The 20,879-nt window shown below is 34.6% G+C and overlaps 1 protein-coding gene across 2 annotated transcripts in view; it reads left to right on the top strand.

Annotated features, from left to right (window-relative positions):
• The window catches only part of mahj (LisH and WD40 domain-containing protein mahjong), a 196,168-nt gene that overhangs the window by 96,102 nt on the left and 79,187 nt on the right, over nt 1–20,879 (top strand). For both annotated transcript variants that reach the window (XM_089239163.1, XM_089239162.1), the window contains exons 17-20: nt 4,155–4,259; nt 5,248–5,319; nt 9,391–9,472; nt 14,404–14,531. In XM_089239163.1, coding sequence (XP_089095289.1) covers nt 4,155–4,259; nt 5,248–5,319; nt 9,391–9,472; nt 14,404–14,531 — 387 coding nt within the window. The remainder of the gene's footprint in view (nt 1–4,154; nt 4,260–5,247; nt 5,320–9,390; nt 9,473–14,403; nt 14,532–20,879) is intronic.

Raw genomic sequence — 20,879 nt, 5'->3', positions numbered from 1 at the left:
TGGCAAACAAATTGTTATCTTCTCTGACAGCCAAGCAGCACTATTGGCTCTTGACAACTTCCTCAAGTTTCAACTGTGTGTAAAATACTGCACTGACATGCTGAATAAGTTGGCCGCATTGAGCAACAACATCGACCTTTACTGGGTTCCTGGTCATGTAAATTTCCAGGGAAATGAACTCGCAGACCAGATAGCCAAAGAGGCAGCGAACATGAAGCTACCTGAACCTTTCTACCCTGTTTCGATGTCAACCATCAAAGGAGATGTCAAACAATGGATAGAAGACAAACACATGCGGCAATGGAACTCAAGGCAGGACTGCAGACAGGCCAAGCTGGCCTTGGGAACCCATCCGAATATTGCCAAAAAACTTATTTCATTGAACAGGAAACAAATTCGACAGGTTATACAGATCACCACTGGTCATGCTAACCTAGCGAAACACCTACACAACTGTGGCTATACAGATTCACCTATTTGTCCTGCGTGTGGAGAAGAAGACGAAACTCCACTCCACTATGTGGGACGATGTCCCGCCTTTTCTATCCCGAGAAGGAACTACTTCGGTGATCATCAGGTGACACTAAGTGAAGTTGTCAATGCTCCCAGCATTTACAACCTGGTAAATTTTCTCAATTACACTAAACACCTAAATTCCTGGTGAGTTACAATTCTGCTTTAACTAGAACTTTCATGCATTACTATTTAATAACTTCATGTTGAGTTCTCAGCCATATCCCTGAGACCTTCTCTGCTCCTTTTCTAAAAGGGCACCGCAGACAGGAGCAGCCTCAAATTTTCTGACATGGCTTTACCGGTGGCAGTTCTCCACAATCTCCCATATACAGAGATTCAATATAATGTGGTAATAGATACCGTAACTCTCGTCCCCGGAGCAACCACCAAACTCTGGGTATTTCCACAGAATAATATTTTTCTTCATTCTCACATGACCCACAACTCATGTTGAACCACTTGGTGTTAGAGCAATGGGCAAAATTTGCCTAGGCTTTTCCCCTATGGGACGCCAAATGATGATGATGATGAGATGGTTTGGATATATATATAGAGAGAGAGAGAGAGAGGTGAACGAAAGATGACGAAACAAGTAAACAAGACAAGTGTGGATGGGAGAGGTGGAAGGGTTTGACCACAGCGAACGTACCTCAATCAGATCGAGGACGTTTTTAGCAATGGTCAGCTGAGGAGTACTTTAATTAAGTTAATAACAATGTACCTACCTATATAGTTTAAGTTCGAAAAATTTGGCTCTCAAAACAAATTTCAATCGTTGGCTCTGTTGACTATTGCCGACCACTGGTTTAGCGTGACTTAAGGACGCACTTCTTCTGTATCATTTTTGTGTGACTGGCGATTCACCTGTTCATCTGTGGATATGACCATGTTCTTTCAATATTTCTTGAATGAGGGACTCATGAACCTCCAGTCCCATGGTCTTCCCCAACGACACAATCTCTCCTTATTCTTGCGTTAGCCCCTCAAAACCATGTTCAATAATGCAACCAGCCCGCAATTTTCTCCAAGCACAATAAAAAAAATGCTTCAAGTGTACATACGCGTGGTTACGATGGTACATCTAGTTTCATATCATACATAGTGACATTCGTACCGGAGTTCATTTTTTCATGTTAGGCACGCTGACTGGAGACTGTGGGGAGAATATTACCAACAATTTCACAGCGTGTGTGTGGACGAAAGCGGAAAACTATCAGCTCAGTTGCGACAACGGGAAAATAAATAAACAAAATTGAACATTTTTGCTCATAATACAAAGCATCACTCGTTAATCAAATCAAAATGTTTTCTCGTTATATGAATTGCTCGTTAAGCAAAGTTCCACTGTATCAATAAATCTCTCAAAATGTTTTTGATTTAAAAATTAAAAAAAAAAGTTATTTCTTCTAGAGGAAATCGCTATGTATTTTGTGCCTCGGGGGCACCCCTTTTCTTTTAAGCTGAGATAACACTGTTTTTTAACGTAAAATGTAATCCTTTGTATGTTACTGCATATATGTATATAAAAACTGTGTATTTTATTTACTGTCAATTTTAAAGTGCTCCAAAACTGACAAATGTTGCTACAAAAATAATTTTTGCTGCTACGAAATTCAAATTTTTATTTTCCACGCCTGACTACATTTTACTATTTATTGCCTAACATTTTATTTATTTTTTGACGAACTTCAATATTTGCATTTTATGTATGTTTGCTTTTTAATTTGAATATACTGCACATTCAGATTTCTTGCTGATAACATATTGCACATATAGTTCTATTGATATAAAGGAATTTTCAAAAAAATTTCAAATCTTGCTGGAGATACTTTTTATTTATTCATATCTGAATTTATCCCTATTCTTCTCTGCTAATCGATCAAAGAAATGGAACTACCCATATCTTTGCCATTCAAAATAACATTTTTTGTTCAAAATTTATTTATCCCATTGTAATCCTGTTTCTTTCCAATGCCATAAAAAGCTAATTCACACTTTTATAAAGCATGGATTTATCTTGTTTGATCTGACAGTCTAAGCGCCCAAGTGGCGTGGTGTTAAGATACTCGTCTTCCTTCGTGAAGGGTACTGTCATGGTCCCGGGTTCGAATCCAAAGGAGGATATAGATAAGATATTTTCGCTAACGAGCTTGAGGTGACAACCGATTCACAGCTCCTTCATTTCAAACCCATCTCATTAATGGCAGTAAATTGCAATATAGTGATATGGCCAGAGTTGGTGTTTGGTTTAGTAGTAGTCTTTTTCATGTTTATAAATCCAACTTCACAGAAAACAGCCACATCTACTTATTTGTGCTTTAAAATATGATGGAAAGACACAACATTGAGCAAATAAGGAAAGTAAGAGACATGAGAAAAAAAAAAGGATAGTCTTAATTTTTTTCCCACTGTCTAGCATTCGAAACCTGCAAAAAATTTACTGAAAATGTATTGTGAATTTTTGAATGATTTTTTCTGGTATCATTTCTGATCATATTTATCATCTTTAAAAGAAATATTTTTTTTTTTGAGCTTTGATTTTTTTAAAATCATAATTTTCACCCAGCCTCAGTTTTTCTTCCACCAGTGTAGTAGCAAACAGAATATCTTCAAGGGTCTGTCCAGCCAAAATTTGGGTTCATTTTCTGGAGTCTTCACAAAAGTCTGGATCTGAAAAACAGACTTTCACAAAATACAAATTAATGAAACCAAAATTTGGAATTTTATTTCTTTTATGATAAATTAACCAGATTATCTTGCTTCCCACAAAATCCTTTATTTTTCCTTTATTAAATTAATGACCCTTTCCACACAAATAAGGTAAATTTTCGCAAAAACAAGGCATTACAAAAAAGTTTGGGCATTCCCCTTATTTTTATGCAACACCCTTGAAGATGTTTGTAACAGTTGAAGGTGAAATGTTGAGAAGTCATTTTTTCAGAATACAACATCCCAGAAGTATTGTACACAATAGTAATATTTACTTACATTCAAATAAGTTTTATTTGAGAGGACAGTAGCATGTGCAAAGACATTTTTTCAAAAAGAATTTAAGATGTATCAAAGGAAAATGTAAAAAAGAGTTGCTCACATTAATGGATAGTGTTTTAATTGAATTTTTTTATTTTTATAATACAAGGAAAAAAATAGGATTGACTACTATTTTCAACACACAATTATGCCACAATTCACATTTCTTATCACAATTTTCTTTGTTATATTGAATTAGAATTTTTTAAATAATATATTGTTTAAAAATACAAATTATGACATATTTAGGAAATTTTTTATTTATTTATAACATTGGTTTTGAATTTCCAACTTTCTCCCACCAAAACCTTATTAAAGTGGAATTTCCATTTTATTTTTTAGTCAAGATTATCTGTAACAACTTTCAACCAGTGCCAACAGCAGTTTCACAAACTTGCTCTCTGCCTAGCAGTACTTTCAATTCAAAAAATGCTGTTTATACATATATTTTTTTATGTTGTTCATCAAAATTGCTGCATTTTTTTTTCTTTTAAAAACAGATATCAATGTATTATGGTGTCTGAAAATTCAATTTTACCTCCTTTTTAGTGAAAGTTGTATTACTTTAGATATCTTATTTTTGCTTTTATATTATCCTGCTGGGTTAGGATAATTTCACAGGCAAGAAGAATAACCAAAAAAAACCCCATTTGAACACTGATGAAGTGATGAACAGAATATGGAATTGTGTTCGTTTGAACAGTGGAATTATGGTGAGCGCTTTCACACATTTGTCACTATATTACTTTGATATGAATACATCAAAGATTGGTGAAATAGTGTATGCCCTGTTCTATCAGATAGTGTTTAGGCACATTCAGGCATGTCTAATTGCAATGACTAACTGGTGTGTGTTGAACCATACAAATCATTGTGAACAATTACTGATCTTGTCTAAATTTGTCTTTTCAGACCGATGTGCACCCAGCCTTAGGCTTTGATTGAATTCTGTTTCACAAATGTAGATGACCACAACATTGTATAAATAATATTTCACAAATGTAGATGATCACAACATTATATAAATTCTATTTCACAAATGTAGATGACCACAACATTGTATAAATTCTATTTCACAAATGTAGATAACCACAACATTGTATAAATTCTATTTCACAAATGTAGATGACCACAACATTCTATAAATTCTATTTCACAAATGTAGATGACCACAACATTGTATAAATGTCAGCCGATGGCATCCAAAGTTTTGTAGCCACATATCCTTGGAAACTCTAAAATTAATCTCCCTTCTTTTGTGGGGTGTAGTAATAACATCAGTAATGTGATAAACACTTTTACAGGGGTGAAAATTTTACTGAATTTTATATGTAAACTTATTATAATTTTTTCAGTGAATGAATACCAATGATGATACTAACAACACAGATTTAAAAAATCTGTCAAGAACAGCATAAGTTTTGTGGTGCATTATGATAATGCCTCTGGATACAATAATAATCCTTAAACAGACTTTTTGAGAAATTTTTCCTGGTCCTTGAAGTATTGTTTTGTAGAGCTTTCACTTTGTTAGTTCTACAAATTAAAAAATTATTTTCAAATTATAATAGAATTGCAGGTAACCATTGTTTACATACAATCTGCACCTTACAATGTACTGACAGTACTTGCAAGTATCAATCACAAATTTACTTGATATTTGAAACATAGGTATTATTTCAAAAATATTTATTGCTGCAGGTCCTGTGTGGATTGTTGTCCATCAAGTCTCCTGTCACAGATGCTGATGCTATGAGGTCTCTTGCATGTCAGGTAAGCTTAATATGCAAACGCTATCCCTTTTTTCCATTTTTTTCAAATTAAAAAGTAAGTTATATAAAATCACTGATATTTAGCATGGATGAGGAAAAGGTAACAGATAAATATGCAGCTAACAACAAAACTTGTATTTATTGTGTTTGCATCATCAAGCCCAACAAAGTTTTTTATGAAAAACTTAAGATTTGATTTTCAGAAAACGTGGTATGAGAAAATCATAATTTTTTTGAAATTTAAATCATGTTTTTTGAAATTTAAATCTGATTTTTTATTTAAATTAACTGACTTTATTAATTAAAAGAAATCTTGTTTAACATTAAGGATGCATGTTTTTTCCACTTAATCTTCCAAATTTAATTCAACATGAATGAATAAACCAACAATAAACAAACTTTAAGCAAGAAATATGAACACCAAAAATCTGTGTTTATGCAACACAAAATGTTATTGAGCCTGAATTAATTTCATTGATTAACATTTTCTTGTAAAGTGCTTTTATTTATGAGGGCCTCCCCTTTCAAAGTAAATGCCTGGTGGTGACTCGGTATCACTTATGGTGCAGGTTTCTCAATTCGCTAGATATACAACTAAAGGGTCATTCATCATTAAATGAATGAAAAACTTTCTATTGTTGTTGATGCCTAGCTTAGACAGGTTTCATTGTAACCTGTCTAAGCCAGGCACTGCAAGAAATGGAAACCTGTCTTAAACAGAATCGAAATATAGTCTATTCAATGATTAACGCCTTGATTTGCATCTTTATAAAATGTCTTGACCTTTTTTTTACTCTGTCACCAAAGTACTGTAATTTCCGGTATGTCACCTGCAAGGGACAAAAAAAAAAAACATGGAGAAATTGGAAAATTCTGTATACCGCCCTTCATTCACACACACAGATGCAACTAGATATCTCGTCATCTTATTCTTCAACAACTCACGGTTATATCAAGACAATATAGTAAATTGCTTCATTTGTACTGCATAGTAGTAAAACTTCTTTTCAGGTCACACGATCGTGATCCATGTTAGAACGAGGGAAAAAAAAATTTGGAGAGGTTTTCCTTTGTATTTTTTCTTCTTGGAACTAGGAAAGACATTTGGTTCACACATCCCTCCAGTTCATGATACTAAGGGAAGGACTATCCTAGGACTATAGAGTAAATGGTTCAGACAGTAGGTTGTTTTTTGCATGTAGGATCTTGGGGAAGGGATGAGGTCAACTAATAGCTTTTCCAGACTAGGTTGATCACCCCCTATCAACTCCTCATCCTCCTCTGGAACCGTATCGAAAGTTGCTGAACATTGTTCACGATTCAGCAACAGAAATTTCACTTCCAGATTTTTGAACATGAGTCAGATGGCCGATTCAACCATCGAGGCGCAGAATAGACATTCACAATTTGGCGAATTCGATCTTTTATTGATTCGCAAAATGAAATATTTTGTCACGATTTGGCACAATGTCAATCTGCAGCGTGAACCCTGCTCCTATGCCTGTAAAATTTAGGATCCCATACACAAACCAACATAGACAAATTAGAATCTATCCAAAATAAGTTCACATGCTTAAGACTTATCTCTAGATTAAATTTTCTTTTCATAATTCTCCATGGGTTTTATTTATCAACACTTCCAACATTCTACTTAAACCCTCACATTTTTCTGTTAGACTTAACCATCCCCAAAAATTGCAGCCCATCTTTGCTTCTTCATATTGTCATAAATTTAGCTTCCTCCCAAGAACTAATAGCAACTGGAACAATTTCCCATCAAATATTATAGATTGTACTACAATTTCTGAATTTTCTTGTAACATCAATAGTCATTTTTGTTATACCTAACCACTGTATTTTCTTGTATAGGCCTCGGCCAAGCAATATAATAAATTAATAATGAATCAACAATTGACATAAAAAGGTGTGCACAGTTTGCTATAAGATAACTTATCCTGGCCTAGAGTTCTTTTTGATAAACAAAAGAAAGTTCAAATTTCACTCGCAGATGGCGCCACTGTAAATGAAAATTCAACATCTATTTATATAGATCATTTATATAAAATTGATTTTTTTCTGTGTATATGTTTTCTATACAGATCTAAAATTTCAAACCAGTCTTTGCCAAATTTTGTATGTATAAAAAACAGGTTGGAACTTAAACGATAGGCTGTTTTTAAAATTTGTCAGAGCTGGACAAATGCCCAAAATCGACGCAAAAACTGCCAAGCAGCAATAGTTTTTGAAATGTCTACTTTCGTTACCCTGATTCTCAAACAATAGTTTGTCACTTTTTTAATGCTCCCAATATTTGAAGAAAACCTGGGCTGTTCCAGACATTACTGCTATTTTGATATGGAATGTCAGATTCCTAATTTTTTTCTAAAGTTGAAGAAAATAGATTTGAATTGAAAAAATCGTGATAAAAACAAATTGTGGGGGGGGGGGGGGTGAACTACCCTGAAAAATTTTTCCACAAAAAAAAAATTTTGTCGGGGGGGGGGGCAATGTAGTGGCCATGTTCATCCCCCTCCCCGGTGATGAACATTGCCAGTACAGAGAGGCTTGGTTCCAATGTTAACATATATGTTAAATTGACATCAATTCTGAATTTTTGTTCACCGTGTTCATATTTTTGTCTAGATAGTTTTCAGCTTTCCTATACATTTTGTAATAATTGTATGACTGTTTTTGTTGTCCACCACCCCATAAAATGTATAGGAGAAGACCACTACCTATGGACATAATTCATATTTTTTCTCAGCCACTGGGAAGAATATTATTTTAACCTGGTAAAATGCTCAGATTATGCTCTAAACTTTTGTAAATGAAGTCATATTTTTTAAAATCTAAAATTTCTAATATTGATTTTTTAGAAACTCAAAATTGGGAAAAGAAATTTTCGTCCTTGGCTACAACAACCTGATGTACCTATGGAACACTCGGATTTACCTGCGGACATAATATAAAAAGTGTAGTTTTTATACTATACTAATTTATATGCCTATGAACTGTTTTTCCAGGCTTTCTTCCATTTCCCTGTCCATACATAATTAATCATAACGTAAGGATCTAGATCAGTGATTCCCAATGTGGGCGTTAATGCCCCCTGGGGGGCGATGGATTGTTCCAGGGGGGCGGTAGACGCTACGGGTATAGCATAGGAGTCTATGGGTTAGATTGCGTTGGGGGGCGCTGGGAGAAAAAAATTTCTGAAGAGGGGGGCAATGGGACAAAAAAGTTGGGAAACTATGATCTAGATGACAAAATTACTTCATCAAAGATAGAAGAACTAAGAAGTTTTTCTCACTGATTACTATTATACTTTTGCTACATCCCTCTCTTTTGAACAACTCTTTTTAGCTATTTTATCCAAAAAAGCTTGTTCAATGGCTTGTTTTTTTTATGTCTGTAGGTGCATTAGAGTGTCTGAAGGTTACAACATAAGCTATTTTGTTCTCTAAAGAGAGATAACAGGAGGGTTAAGATTTTGATGATGTTAAAATCAAAAATAAATCAACACCTTGATAATAAACTATGACAAATAACCATTAAAAAATAGAGAGAGAAAATAAAGATGAGATGGGCATTTTGTTATTTGACCTTCAGAAAAGAGTAGAAATTGCATATTTAATCACCTTCAGTCTTTTACAAGCTAGTTTCCTGTAAGCAAATGCCTATCACTAGTTTACATCTGTAGGAAACAACACCCTACATTCCCACCTGTTTTTGAATTTTAAAATGAAATATCCGTAGGCACAGTTGTCCTAAGTACAGTGGTCTCCTCTAAAATCAAGGTTGAAAGAAGAGCTTCAAAAAGTTTCTACGTCCCAGTGCCTTGAAATTGTTGAGATTCTGCTGTCTACACCTAAGGTTGCATCAAGAGTTCATTATTTATATAAACCGTGTTTCAATATGTGTATCGCTATGCATAACATTCACCCATATTCTAGCGTACTGACCTGTAAATCACTGTGGTGAACATGGTTGTTAATACCTACGTATACTTTACTAAGGTTTTCTGTATTCTCTTTACATTTAGTAAAACTTTGTGTAATTTGTTTTTCAACAGGCATTATGTGGATTAGCCAACTGTCCGAAGGTTATGCAGATAATTAGTAATCTTCCATTGATAGCCAATTGTCAACTACAAGGTAAAAACCAGATATTACTTTTTTTATTATGTAACTGACAAATGAGATAGTTATAGCCTTTCAGAAATCCTAATTTAAAATTAAAAATATATTTATTGTTTTACAAAAGCAATAACCAAATACAGGGCTCCAACTCGTCCTACTTTTTGGTAAAATGTCCTACTTTTGTCCTACTTTTCATACTTTTTTACCAAATCCTATCTACAGAATTTGTATAATAGTTTTAATTGAGCAGGGAATCATCAATATATTGCCAAATAGTACAAATGTTGTAGATTGCAATTAATGATCCTGCCAAAGCAGAAATTGTATCGTTTTCAAAGTTATTGGGAAGGGCGCGTTTGGGACCATTTGGTTTATTAATTTTTCATTTGCTTAGTTTGAGGGTTCAACAAGTAGAGTAGTCATTAAAAACTTTGATCTGGATAGAAAAAATAATTTTGTTTTTACTTTTCATGGTCTTGGACAGTAACTAACATTCATCATTCAAAATTATGATGCACATTTTGTATATAGGTGAAACAACAGTTTGCATTACAAAGCAGTTGTATACATAGGCCTATTCTACGTTTGGGGATTCTGATGCTACCCAATAGCATTCCATTTTCTTCTCTATTTTTAAGGCATGCAGAGACATAAACATTGTATAAAATACTCGGCAAAGAGCTAGAAATGAAAGTGCTTCATTTTTCAAAAACGATTACACAGGTACGATTACAAAATGTAAACAAATCTTTAAAAAAAGGATGACAATGCAATTGACTTTAGGGGTGTAGCATCAAAGGTGGAGTCGACTGATCTAATGTATATACGAATTATCATCATGCCCTCCAGACTTCCAAGTCTATCTCCGCCTATGCACTGGTATCTCCCTTGCCAAAGCAGTAAATTTACGGTGAATAAATAAATCATAGTCTATCCCATTAAAAATTTTGAACACTTGGATCATATTTTCCGTCACCTGGGTTCTTCCAATATAAGCATAATAATAAAAAAATCAAGGCTCTCTTCATAGCTCAAGCCCTGTGCACTCTGTCGACTAATTCTATATCCCTCTGTAGGAGGGGCGGCCACACAGGGCTCCTCTCTAAGAGGGTCACCAAACTTGAGTTGAAAGGGGAAAAAAAGCTTTATTGACAAAAAAATGTGGTCAAGACGTCAAAAATAGGTCATGCACGGATTTTAGGGTCAATGTTCGAATTCATGTATTGTTCACCATTAAAACGCTGTTCACATAGGAAATAGAAAAAGCTGGTTTTCACCAATGACTGCTCGCCATTCCTTTCCTTAGGGTGTGAACATAGTGCGTCCGTATTTCCGATTCTGGAAACCCACGTCTTTTCCGATTAGTTAAAAACCTGAATTTCAAGCTAAAAAAGGTTCACACCCTTACGAAGGAAAAAAGTCAAGCGGGTGTTAGAACTCCCAATGCTACCGCAATATTTGCACATGTGAACAGAGCTTAAGATTGTTCCGACTCAACTTTTGGACCGAATCAAAAGAAATACGGTGACACACTTACGATACAGGCTGACACTAGAGCATGATTATGAACAAATAACAAGCGTCTAATATCGGGGCTTCTGAAAAGTATTTAAGGGATACATGAAATCCGTCCTAAGTGCCCGTGATCATTATAGCGCTGGTCAGCACGTCTGATAAAAGTAGTACTGGATCCTCGAAATCAAAAATGGAGGTTATCTAGTACTGCCAAAGCACGGAAAATTATTCTATTGTAGGGAAATGAAGTTGAAAAAGTTGGATACACATATAGGCCTTTTCTATGTTTTGTGAGTCTGATTCTACCCAATAGCATTCGATTGTCTTCTGTATTTTTAGGACATGCAGAGCCCTAAACAATGTTTACAAAGCTCTGCAAAGAGCTAGTAATGAAAATGCTTCATTTGTCGACAACGATGACGCTGGCATTGAACAATGAAATGTAAACAAATGTCTTTAAAAAAGGATTGACAGCGCAGCAAAACCATCTAGTTCACCTTGACTTATTTATATTGGACCTTGTAATTTACGCATTTTGCACTGTGCTTTTGAAAGTGGTCTCGAAGGTGCGTCATTCTTAAAAATCGAAAACACCTTCATAATTTGCTGTACATTGTTGAAGAGAGTTGACTGGTTGGACTAGGTTTTCTGTGGTTGCTAGTGCACTGTTTTGGCCAAAAATTGTTTTTGTAACCAAGTCATTTCTGTCATTTTGCTTTCACTTGAGTCAATCTTATGGGATACTGAAATAGTGTTATAAAAAAATTAATTCGGAAAAAAACTTTTAAATAAAAAAAATATTTTTAGTAATTTTTTTTGTTATGCTATGATTATGTTGTCTAGGGAGGGGTGACCCCCCCCCCCCCAATCCTACTTTTTAGTCTTGCTTCTTCCTACTTTTCCTAATTTTTTTAGTGGGAGGCCTGCAAATATGATCACAAGAGAAATGTCAATTTCACAAATGAGACATGAACCAATTTTAAATATTGTCCACAGTTGTCCTCTAATTTTTCACATTTATAGCTGGAAAGTGATTTTATGGACACCCTGTATGCTTAAGAAAATGCAATGGTAAAAAAATTCAAAATTTTTCGAGTCGCGAGCACTGTCTATACAAATCATTAAATGAAGAGGCACCCGACAACTTTAACAGACGTATTCCTGAAATCTGCGTATTTGTGATCTTTAAATGCTATTTTTTGCCTGGGTGTTTAATTGTAGCATTGATAAAGTGTTCTGTGCTCATGAAAATGTGCACAAAATCAGACGTGAGCATTGAGCACACTTGTTGCTTTGAGGAACACCGTGGTGCTCACAAGCAATAGGTTGCAGATGGCTGTTCTATACAGATAAGCAAGAATATAAGAGGACCGCATGCTGTATCTTATCTTCTTGCGTATCTGTATGTACTGACATACCCTGTTTACAAATACCTATGAACAGGGTGAAGAGATTGATAAAAATGCCACTCTTTCCAGTCCATTTTATGTATAATTCTTGAAGAAAGGGGGAAAATAAATATGCTTTTCGAGAGTTTCCATTGTCGTTATGGCGAATGTGTTTTGATTTTCATTCATAAATAACTTGCTATAAATACTTATTCACACATAATATTTATTCATTATTATACTTATTCATAATAATTTGTTCTGATTTTCATTGATGATAACTTGTTTTATAGCAAATATTTTTTGTATCTTTAACATTAGCTGTTGACAATCACTTGCAAATTATTTGTTGTGGCAAGATTCTCGTTATTTCATTCCAACTATTTTGCAATTACTCCAATGCTGCAATATATATATAGGAGAAACACACAGGAGAACCTCTCGATAACAGACACCCTTGGGACCAAAAATTTTGTCCGCTAATGGGGAGGTGGGATATGTGAAACCCTGTTTATACGACTTTCACATTTATACAACGTTTGGCTTCGGTCATATTTGGTTTCTATACATTTGAATATTGAAATACATATGCTACTGTGTGTGTGTAAAAGTGGTACACCGGTGGTTATGTGTTATCATCTCAATAAAAAAAAAGTTTGATTAAATTTCATTACATTTATCATTTTTACCAGTGAGTATGCATGATTCGCAAACAAGGTTTGAAAGCTTGATAAATGTGGGAAAATGTACACATATATATCTTTTGTCTCTTCATTAAACCAATTAATTATGTTTACCTGTATATGATATAAGCATTTCATGTCTTTTACAATAACAATTAAGTTAGCATGAAGATTAAAACATATAAAAACCATTATCAGTCTGGTAATGTGGGCCTTTTTTTTACACGTATTAATCGTGTGAACAAAATCAACACACACACATTACCATTCAAATTCACTAGCCTGGACCATAGTTAATGTTCATTCAATTTACCAATTAATTATATGTGTGACAATTTATCATATTTACTGATATAATCTTGGATTATGCATAATCACTGTTGAGTATGATAAATTATCGGTTTATGTAGACAAAAATTAATAAGTTAACAAAATTGTCAGTGATAATGCATGCAGAGCCTGGACTACGACTGGCCTTTAAGTCTTTAAGTGATAGTTTATAACCACCTGATATATCATTGTTTTTACTGTAACATATGTATTGTTCCAGATATTTCTCACAAGTCCTTGAAATAAGCAGAGGATGGAAACACTTTGCAGGACGTTACAAATTTATTCACAGAACAGTAATTTCTACATGTATTTACAGGCGGAAAAAACAACAACATGCTAACCAGATCAGAGTTCTCTTCTCTTACGTAAAATCCAACGACTCTCTCTTCTGATGTCTTGATTGCATCATTTTTACAGACTCTTCGAACGTTCGAGAAAAAGAATATTCTAGCATCACTCATAGTAGTCAAAGAGTGGTGCTTCATGATGGAGGGCAGACTTTTTGCCTGAATGTTCTCGACCAATAGAATCTCTTTTCCTCATGGCTTTGTTAACTTGAGGGGTCGTCAACAAATTACGCTACCAATATTTTTCATAACACTGCCCCCTCCTTTAAAATTGTTTGTCCTGACAATTCAGTCCTTTAGTGGGTGAGTCGCACATAGTCACTCACTGTGGTAGGGAGTCAGTCTGTTGAGGTGGACCACCTTGCATTTTGATGGAGTCTTTTGAATCCGAATAACCACATCTTTCAATTTCTTCACAACTCTGTAGGGTTCTTCCCAAGATGTCTGGAGTTTTGGGCCGAGTCCTTTCTGGTGCTTCGGGTTCCAGAGCCAGACGAGGTCTTCTTCCTCGAAGTCATGAGACCTGGCCCTCTGAAAAAAAGAATTTGTGTGTGTGTTGTAGAGTTTGAAAGTCAGAACATATCTCTGTGGTCAGCATTTGGAATTTCATGAACATATTTCACTTGTTGGTATATTAGTATAATAATTTGGAATTTTCATACCAAAATTTTATTTTATAGTTCTTATGCAAGAACCAGTTTTGAGAGACAAAAGACAAGAACATGCTAAATTTATGAGTTATGGTAAGAAGCTGATGGAAATGGTTGTTGGGCGATCTCTTGATATACATGTTTCTAATCTGAAAAAAGTACGTTTTGTTCATCCTCATGTTCAGATTTATCTACTTTGTTTAAAAAAGTGAAACATGCTCAGTCTTTCAAAATAAATGAATAAATTTGGAATTTGGGAGTGGAAAAATTCCATCAAATTCGACAAAGAGCCATGTCTAACGATTGATTGATAAAAGAAATATCTTTAGTAAATTCACCATCTTCCATTAGTAAACTAAAGTTGAACCCTTATTTAACAAATTCTGTGATTCAACAAATTTCTTCAAAAGCTCCTGTATGTATATATATACAGGGTGCATAGGGAACAGGATGTATGGTATTTTACTGGCAAACTGTTGATTCTAGAGGCATACTTTCAGTTACAAAAAGTATCAGAATAATGTGTAGTACTCAGGTATGTCACTCGTGTTTCAAGGGGTTGTAGTTATTCAAATAAAACAAATAACTTTTTATACTGTCCCTGGGTGTCAAAAACCCAGTTAGAAAGTTTTTGCCCTGACTCTTCTGTTGCCAACAAATAAAGATTCACATTTCTTAGTGCAATATTCACTGAGATATCTGAATAAAAAAAACAGGAAAGTTTGAGAAAAAACTGCATTAAATATGCAAGTAAACCATTTTATCCATATTTAAAGCTTTTTTTTCCGAACTCTTCCCCCCTCCCCCATTTTTTGAATTTGAACATATCAGTGAATATTGAACACTTAGAAATATGGAATTTTTTTCTTCTGGCAAGAGGAGAGTCAGGGCAACAACTTTCTAATTGAGTTATTAGGCACATGTAGAAACTGTATGTAAAGTAAATTATTTTAATAACTATACAACCCCTTGAAACATCAGTGATACATCTAAGTACTGCACATTACTTGGATACCTTGTATGTATGCCTCTAGGATCAATGATTCGCCAGTAAAATGTCATACACAGTTACCTATGAACCCTGTATATTTGTGTTGATCTCAACCCCAATATGACTGTTTTTTCTTTGATAAAAATTTTGGTTGTAGTTTGTTCGTTAAATATTTGTTCAACTGTATAAATAAATGTGTGAGTTATCTTTTGACCCCTTATTGATAGTTGAGGCTAAAGTAATGTCTCTCCAAAATTAGAATATTCAGAATGATGGAAAGTAAATGATTAAATTTGAGAGTTGTTTTGTTATCAACTGACACCTTATTCATTTAAGACTAAGCTCAATCGGTCATGCGGGTGAAATACATAATGAACATTCATGTTTTCAAAAATTTCCTGGTATTTTAGGGTTATCAGAAAAATTATTTGTGACCAAAATGTCACATGTTTTTTCAATGACACTATAAATATAATAACCTTGAATTCGGCTACTGAAGGAATCATTTTGGAATAAATTGAGAAGCTATCTGTACCTACATAAAGACAACCATAATTTTTATGGGCAGTCGTTTTTTTTCCCATATTTCTTCAGTTTTTGGTGATCATTCTCTGAGCTGCTGAAATTTTTCAAGATTACCCAGTAATAAATTTTTATCAAGTGTTATTTTGATGGAAATAAAGTATGGAAAGGCATGTGCATATTTAGGAAGTGCAGGGATGCTGCTACTAAAAAAAGTTTCAACAGCCTTGCTTCAAAATGTTGTCTTGAGTTTCTTCCTTATTAACATCCCTATGCTAATCAGAAGGTTTTATTTTTTTGCATGATTTGACCAGCTGTTTGGAAACAATAATATGGTGTAAGTATCAGTCAAATGAGCTGTGGAAGTGAAAATGACCACGGTCGATCAGTCACTGGAAGAAACAAAATTTAATTGAAATCATCTCACATCCTGTATGTATATTGGGAAAGCAAGAATGAAAATTTAAGTAAAAAAGAAGTTTATTGTATGCATCTTCTGAGAAGCAGTGGTTCTCAACTGGAGGCCGTACAGCCCCCTTGTGGTACTGGGATATTTCAAGGGGGCCACAGGAGAAAACTAAGAGGAAAGGGGGCCATTAGAGGTGATTTGGGGGCACAGAGAGCTGAAAAAAAAAAATTTGGCATGAAGCAGTACAGAAGTCAAGGGTTCTCAATCTTTTGAAGTGCACAGACCACTTCATAGGTTTGAAAATGTGCCATGAGACAATCAAGTAATCTGGAAATATGCCAGTAATAAGGATCACTTAAGTGGTCTGAGAGTGTGTTCGGTCACGTAAGGAACCTGGTTATGTGCTGCTTCATTCATTTTTACAAAATTAAATTTGAGGTCACAGGCCATGGGTTGAGCATATATGTCACAAATGAACTATGGCGGGGGGAAGTGTAACTACTTACAGAATCCAGCACCCATAAAAATCAGGCCATCTTAAGTCCCCCAGGCCTGAACTCCCTCCCATATTTGGCAACAGGGCCCTTAGGATGGGGTCTTTCATAGATTTCCTGGCTAGATTTTTCATAGGTCCCTCCGTATTAAATTTATAGTGTAAAAAAGAAAAAAATGACGAGAATCATATTGGGCCCCCAGGCTGCTACTCTGTCAGTCCCACTCTTGTGAGGGGCCACGCCCAGGGGGGTCTCATGTCCATTAAGTGACCTTTCCTCATGAGGTTTTGTACATTACAATGACTTTTTTGAAGATAAGTGGTAAATATGTGGGCTGTTACTTCCAGCTAATTATGGTACTACCAGCACATTTTGCTTATGGTCCATGATGTTGACACAGCCCTGAATAGAACTCAAACTAGAGGGGAGTTCAATAAATTCTAGCCTTGTGGTCTAGAAATCAATCTTATTTATAAAATTTTTGTTCAGTACTAATTTACTGAAAAAATCATTTCAATACGTAGGAAGGATCTCGCTTTATGAGGGTCGAAGACCCTGGGTAAAACAGGGGAGCCAGGAGAGAAAAAGTGGTCTAAAGGGGGCCACGGGCAAAAAAGGTTAAGAAACACTGTCTTAGAGAAAGTATTGACGAATCTCAAGTGCTAGGTGCCAATGGCAACTAAAAACTAGTGTTGGTGCCTTAAGTTTGCTATGTGCGTGATTAGTAAATTGGAATTTGTCTATGGACAATTGAAAAAAAATTTGGTTAGTACCTGATTTATTTTTTTTATTTGTCAAACCCTGTGTCAGAGTAATGCTTATGAGGAGTATGTGGGATGATAAGTGGTGGTTATTCTTTCTTACTCTAATTCTAAAAGAGAGCAAGAAAAACTACAATATTTTTGTTAAGAATTTCGTCGATGTTTTAGTCAATAAAGTTTATAGTTTTCGTAATTTTGCAACTCACTATGCGAACTCTAAATATCTAAATGCATGTTTTTTGTTCCTTTATCATTAGCTCTTTCACAATCACTTGCAAATCTCTCGTGGTCATTCATGGTCTCATAAATTCTCATTATAAGCCATACTAATTATATCCGACTTTTTCTGTATTTATTTCTACAGCTCTTTTATTTGTTCTTATATAGGGTGTCTCTCAGAATTCTACCACCAAAATGAGAAGGGTGATATTACATGTCAAGACAAATAACTTGCGTAATAAATGCACTCCACTCATTTGGATGATACATGCATGACTCCAGAAGTGGATAAACTATGCAAGCTCTGCTCACATTATGAAGAGCAACAGGGAAATTTTGTTTTCATATCAATTGTTGCTACTAACGTGGTGTGATAGAAAAAAGTTTAAGGACAACCGAAAAAAATGACCATATCTTCCAAAACTGAGGATGTAAATATATAAAAATTTTAGAGTGATATTTATAAGTAAACATAAACATGTTCCAGTAAAAATAATTTTGGTGAGTGTTGCGCTGTTTCAGGAAAAAAATGTTGTTGAAATTATAATGAAGCTCAGATATTCTGGAAAGAAGTACAATTGAACCCTGTTGTAGCGCCAACCCCACTTAGCTCCACAAACTTTCAGTGAACAAATCTTCCATATAAGAATTATAATGTAAAGGACCCGTTTTTTAGCATCAACTTGTTATAATACCAACCTATTGTTTGGATGTATGCAAAGTCTTATGTGCCATTTATTGAGAATTTTCACAAGACTTCTGTCATTTTTTTTTTTTTTGAAAAGACTTAAGGATTTATCCTTTTCATTTTGCTGTTATTATTGGTCAACATAACTGTTTAGAGCAAATTACTTGAAGAATAAAGAATGATGTGGCTGGGGTCTGGAAAACACATTTCTCATGAATACCTGAATGCTGGAAGGGACCTTAAAGCTAAGCAACCAACCTGTTCAAAGAAACAGATTTATAGAGAAAGTGTTCAATGAGTGTACTGCACCAGTTTGTTCAAGGTTGTCAAGATAATTTTTTCGTTACAGTTCATGCTTTTTACTCGCTGGTCATTATGTTTCGAGTGGTATGGGTATTCATTAACAGGGGCTGCAATCAACCGGAGCGAGCATGCATTTTCGCACATCCCTGTAATGTTGAAGGAGGGGTTAGAGAATGAAATTTGTGCTTCCCCTTCTTGTCTTGCGCTCAGGGCACTAGACCCACCTGCCTCCCCCCCCCCCCCCCGGTAGTTGTAGTCTTAGTCATCAAGAAATCATCTCCCTCTTTTTGCTCCATTCAATCATGTTAAAAAGAGTTGTTCTTTCAATATCTGAAAAAACAGGAAATTTTTTATTATAGAACCAAAACAAATTAAAAGCATTTGTGTCATTATTTTCCCTTTGTTGATTTTGCTTTTGCACTTATGAAATGCATCGCTAAATTTATGCAGGGTTGCAATAATTTCAGTGGCAAGTGTGTGTTTTTGTCAAGTTTTATATGCATTAATAACTAAGTAATTATACAGTGTGTTTACAGTTTTACCAATTTCCAAAAAAAGTTTCAACTTTCTTTTAATTTCAAAAATTTGAATGCGAATAAAATAGGTTATTTTATTCATGGAGTAATACTAATAAAACATTGAGATACAGTAGTTTGTAATAAATGTGTGAACTTATGTCATGGTACTTCTCTGAAACACTATACCGACCATGATCTGATATAATGCCAAACTCATTATAGCGCCAAAATTCTTTGGGACTGATGGTGGCATTAAATCATGGTTTGACTGTATATGAACAATTGAAAATGATTCTAAAAAATTTTTTATAATCAAGAAAGACATGTTTTTGTCTATAATCCATATCATTCAGGATTTCATTGGTAGAGATAAACCATACATAATTTAATATGGAATCTTCAAATTTTATTTGATTGACTGTAATGAGATCATATTTGTTTCTGTACTATTTCTATATACTTCATGTGTCAAAATGTGACCAAGTTCTCTACAAGATTAAGAAAAGGGCTTATGGCTGACCACTCAAGGGTTTTCACTGAATTGACTGCAACCCCCCCCCCCCCCAAGACTATTTCAGACTTGGAAACTTGTACAGGAGCAATGTCATTTGAAACCAAAACTGTCAAAATGATCTTGACTGTTGCGCCAACATGAGAAAAATTGAAGTTTCTATCCCTGATGTAAACAAAAAACACTCTTGTTCTTGTGCTTTTTTCCAGAATCTGACCATTATAATTTCAACAATCTTTTTCTAAAGCAGTGCAGCATTTGTCTGAATTATTTTCACTTATTATGAAAATAATTCTGACAATCGTTGTATTTACAATCATTACCCCAAAATTTTCATATACAGTATAAGCTCTCTAATCTGTATGTATCCACAATCCACACACAAAAATTGTTTTTCCTCAATCAAGGACTCTGACATTTTTTCTTCACCTAAATTTTGTTCTGGTTTTTTCTGATATTTCGGCCAATTTATTTTTTGTACCATATTTTTTGATATCCACTGTGGTTTTGGCTTTCTGGGAAAGTAGAAACAGTGATGGCACCTGTGTGTCTCAATAAATGTTACTAGTTCAGAAATGTGTCGGCTTTGGTAATCTTGTTACATTTCTCCATGCTGTATAGTTAACCTTCATGTGTTTTAGAACTTGCATAGTGCTCTGTTTTTTTCTGTGATTATAGACATGAATTTCCAAAAATGCAGAAAATGTCCAGTGATGTGACAGGTATAAGCTGCTATTGGAAACATATTGCTTCAAGTATACAGGGTGATTCTAGATTCATGGGACAAACTTTAAGAGATGATATAAGACGCCTAAACAAACATTTTTGCTTGTAGAATGTCTAATCTAATCGCAATAAAGGCAGTAGAAGGTGTTTTTAGAGAGTGCTCAACAACACTTCACCAAAAACAGATATCATATTTTTCATGCACCCTTGGATTGAATTGAAGTTAGTTTTTTATTGGTGGAAGGACCATCAAGGTTATTCTACATGAAATAATGATCAAGTGGTATAACGACTTGTGGTCGAATATTTGTGTTATATTCAGGTTGCACCATGAGAAGGCCCAACACATTACAATACCCTGCAC

The sequence above is a fragment of the Pholcus phalangioides genome, unplaced genomic scaffold (assembly GCF_987345545.1).
Source record: "Pholcus phalangioides strain wild (caught in Gottingen) unplaced genomic scaffold, Ppha-v1.0 ptg000011l_1, whole genome shotgun sequence".
Taxonomy (NCBI): Eukaryota; Metazoa; Arthropoda; class Arachnida; order Araneae; family Pholcidae; genus Pholcus; species Pholcus phalangioides.
Note: the sequence above shows the minus strand (reverse complement) of the source record. Positions and strands in the feature narration are given on the sequence as shown.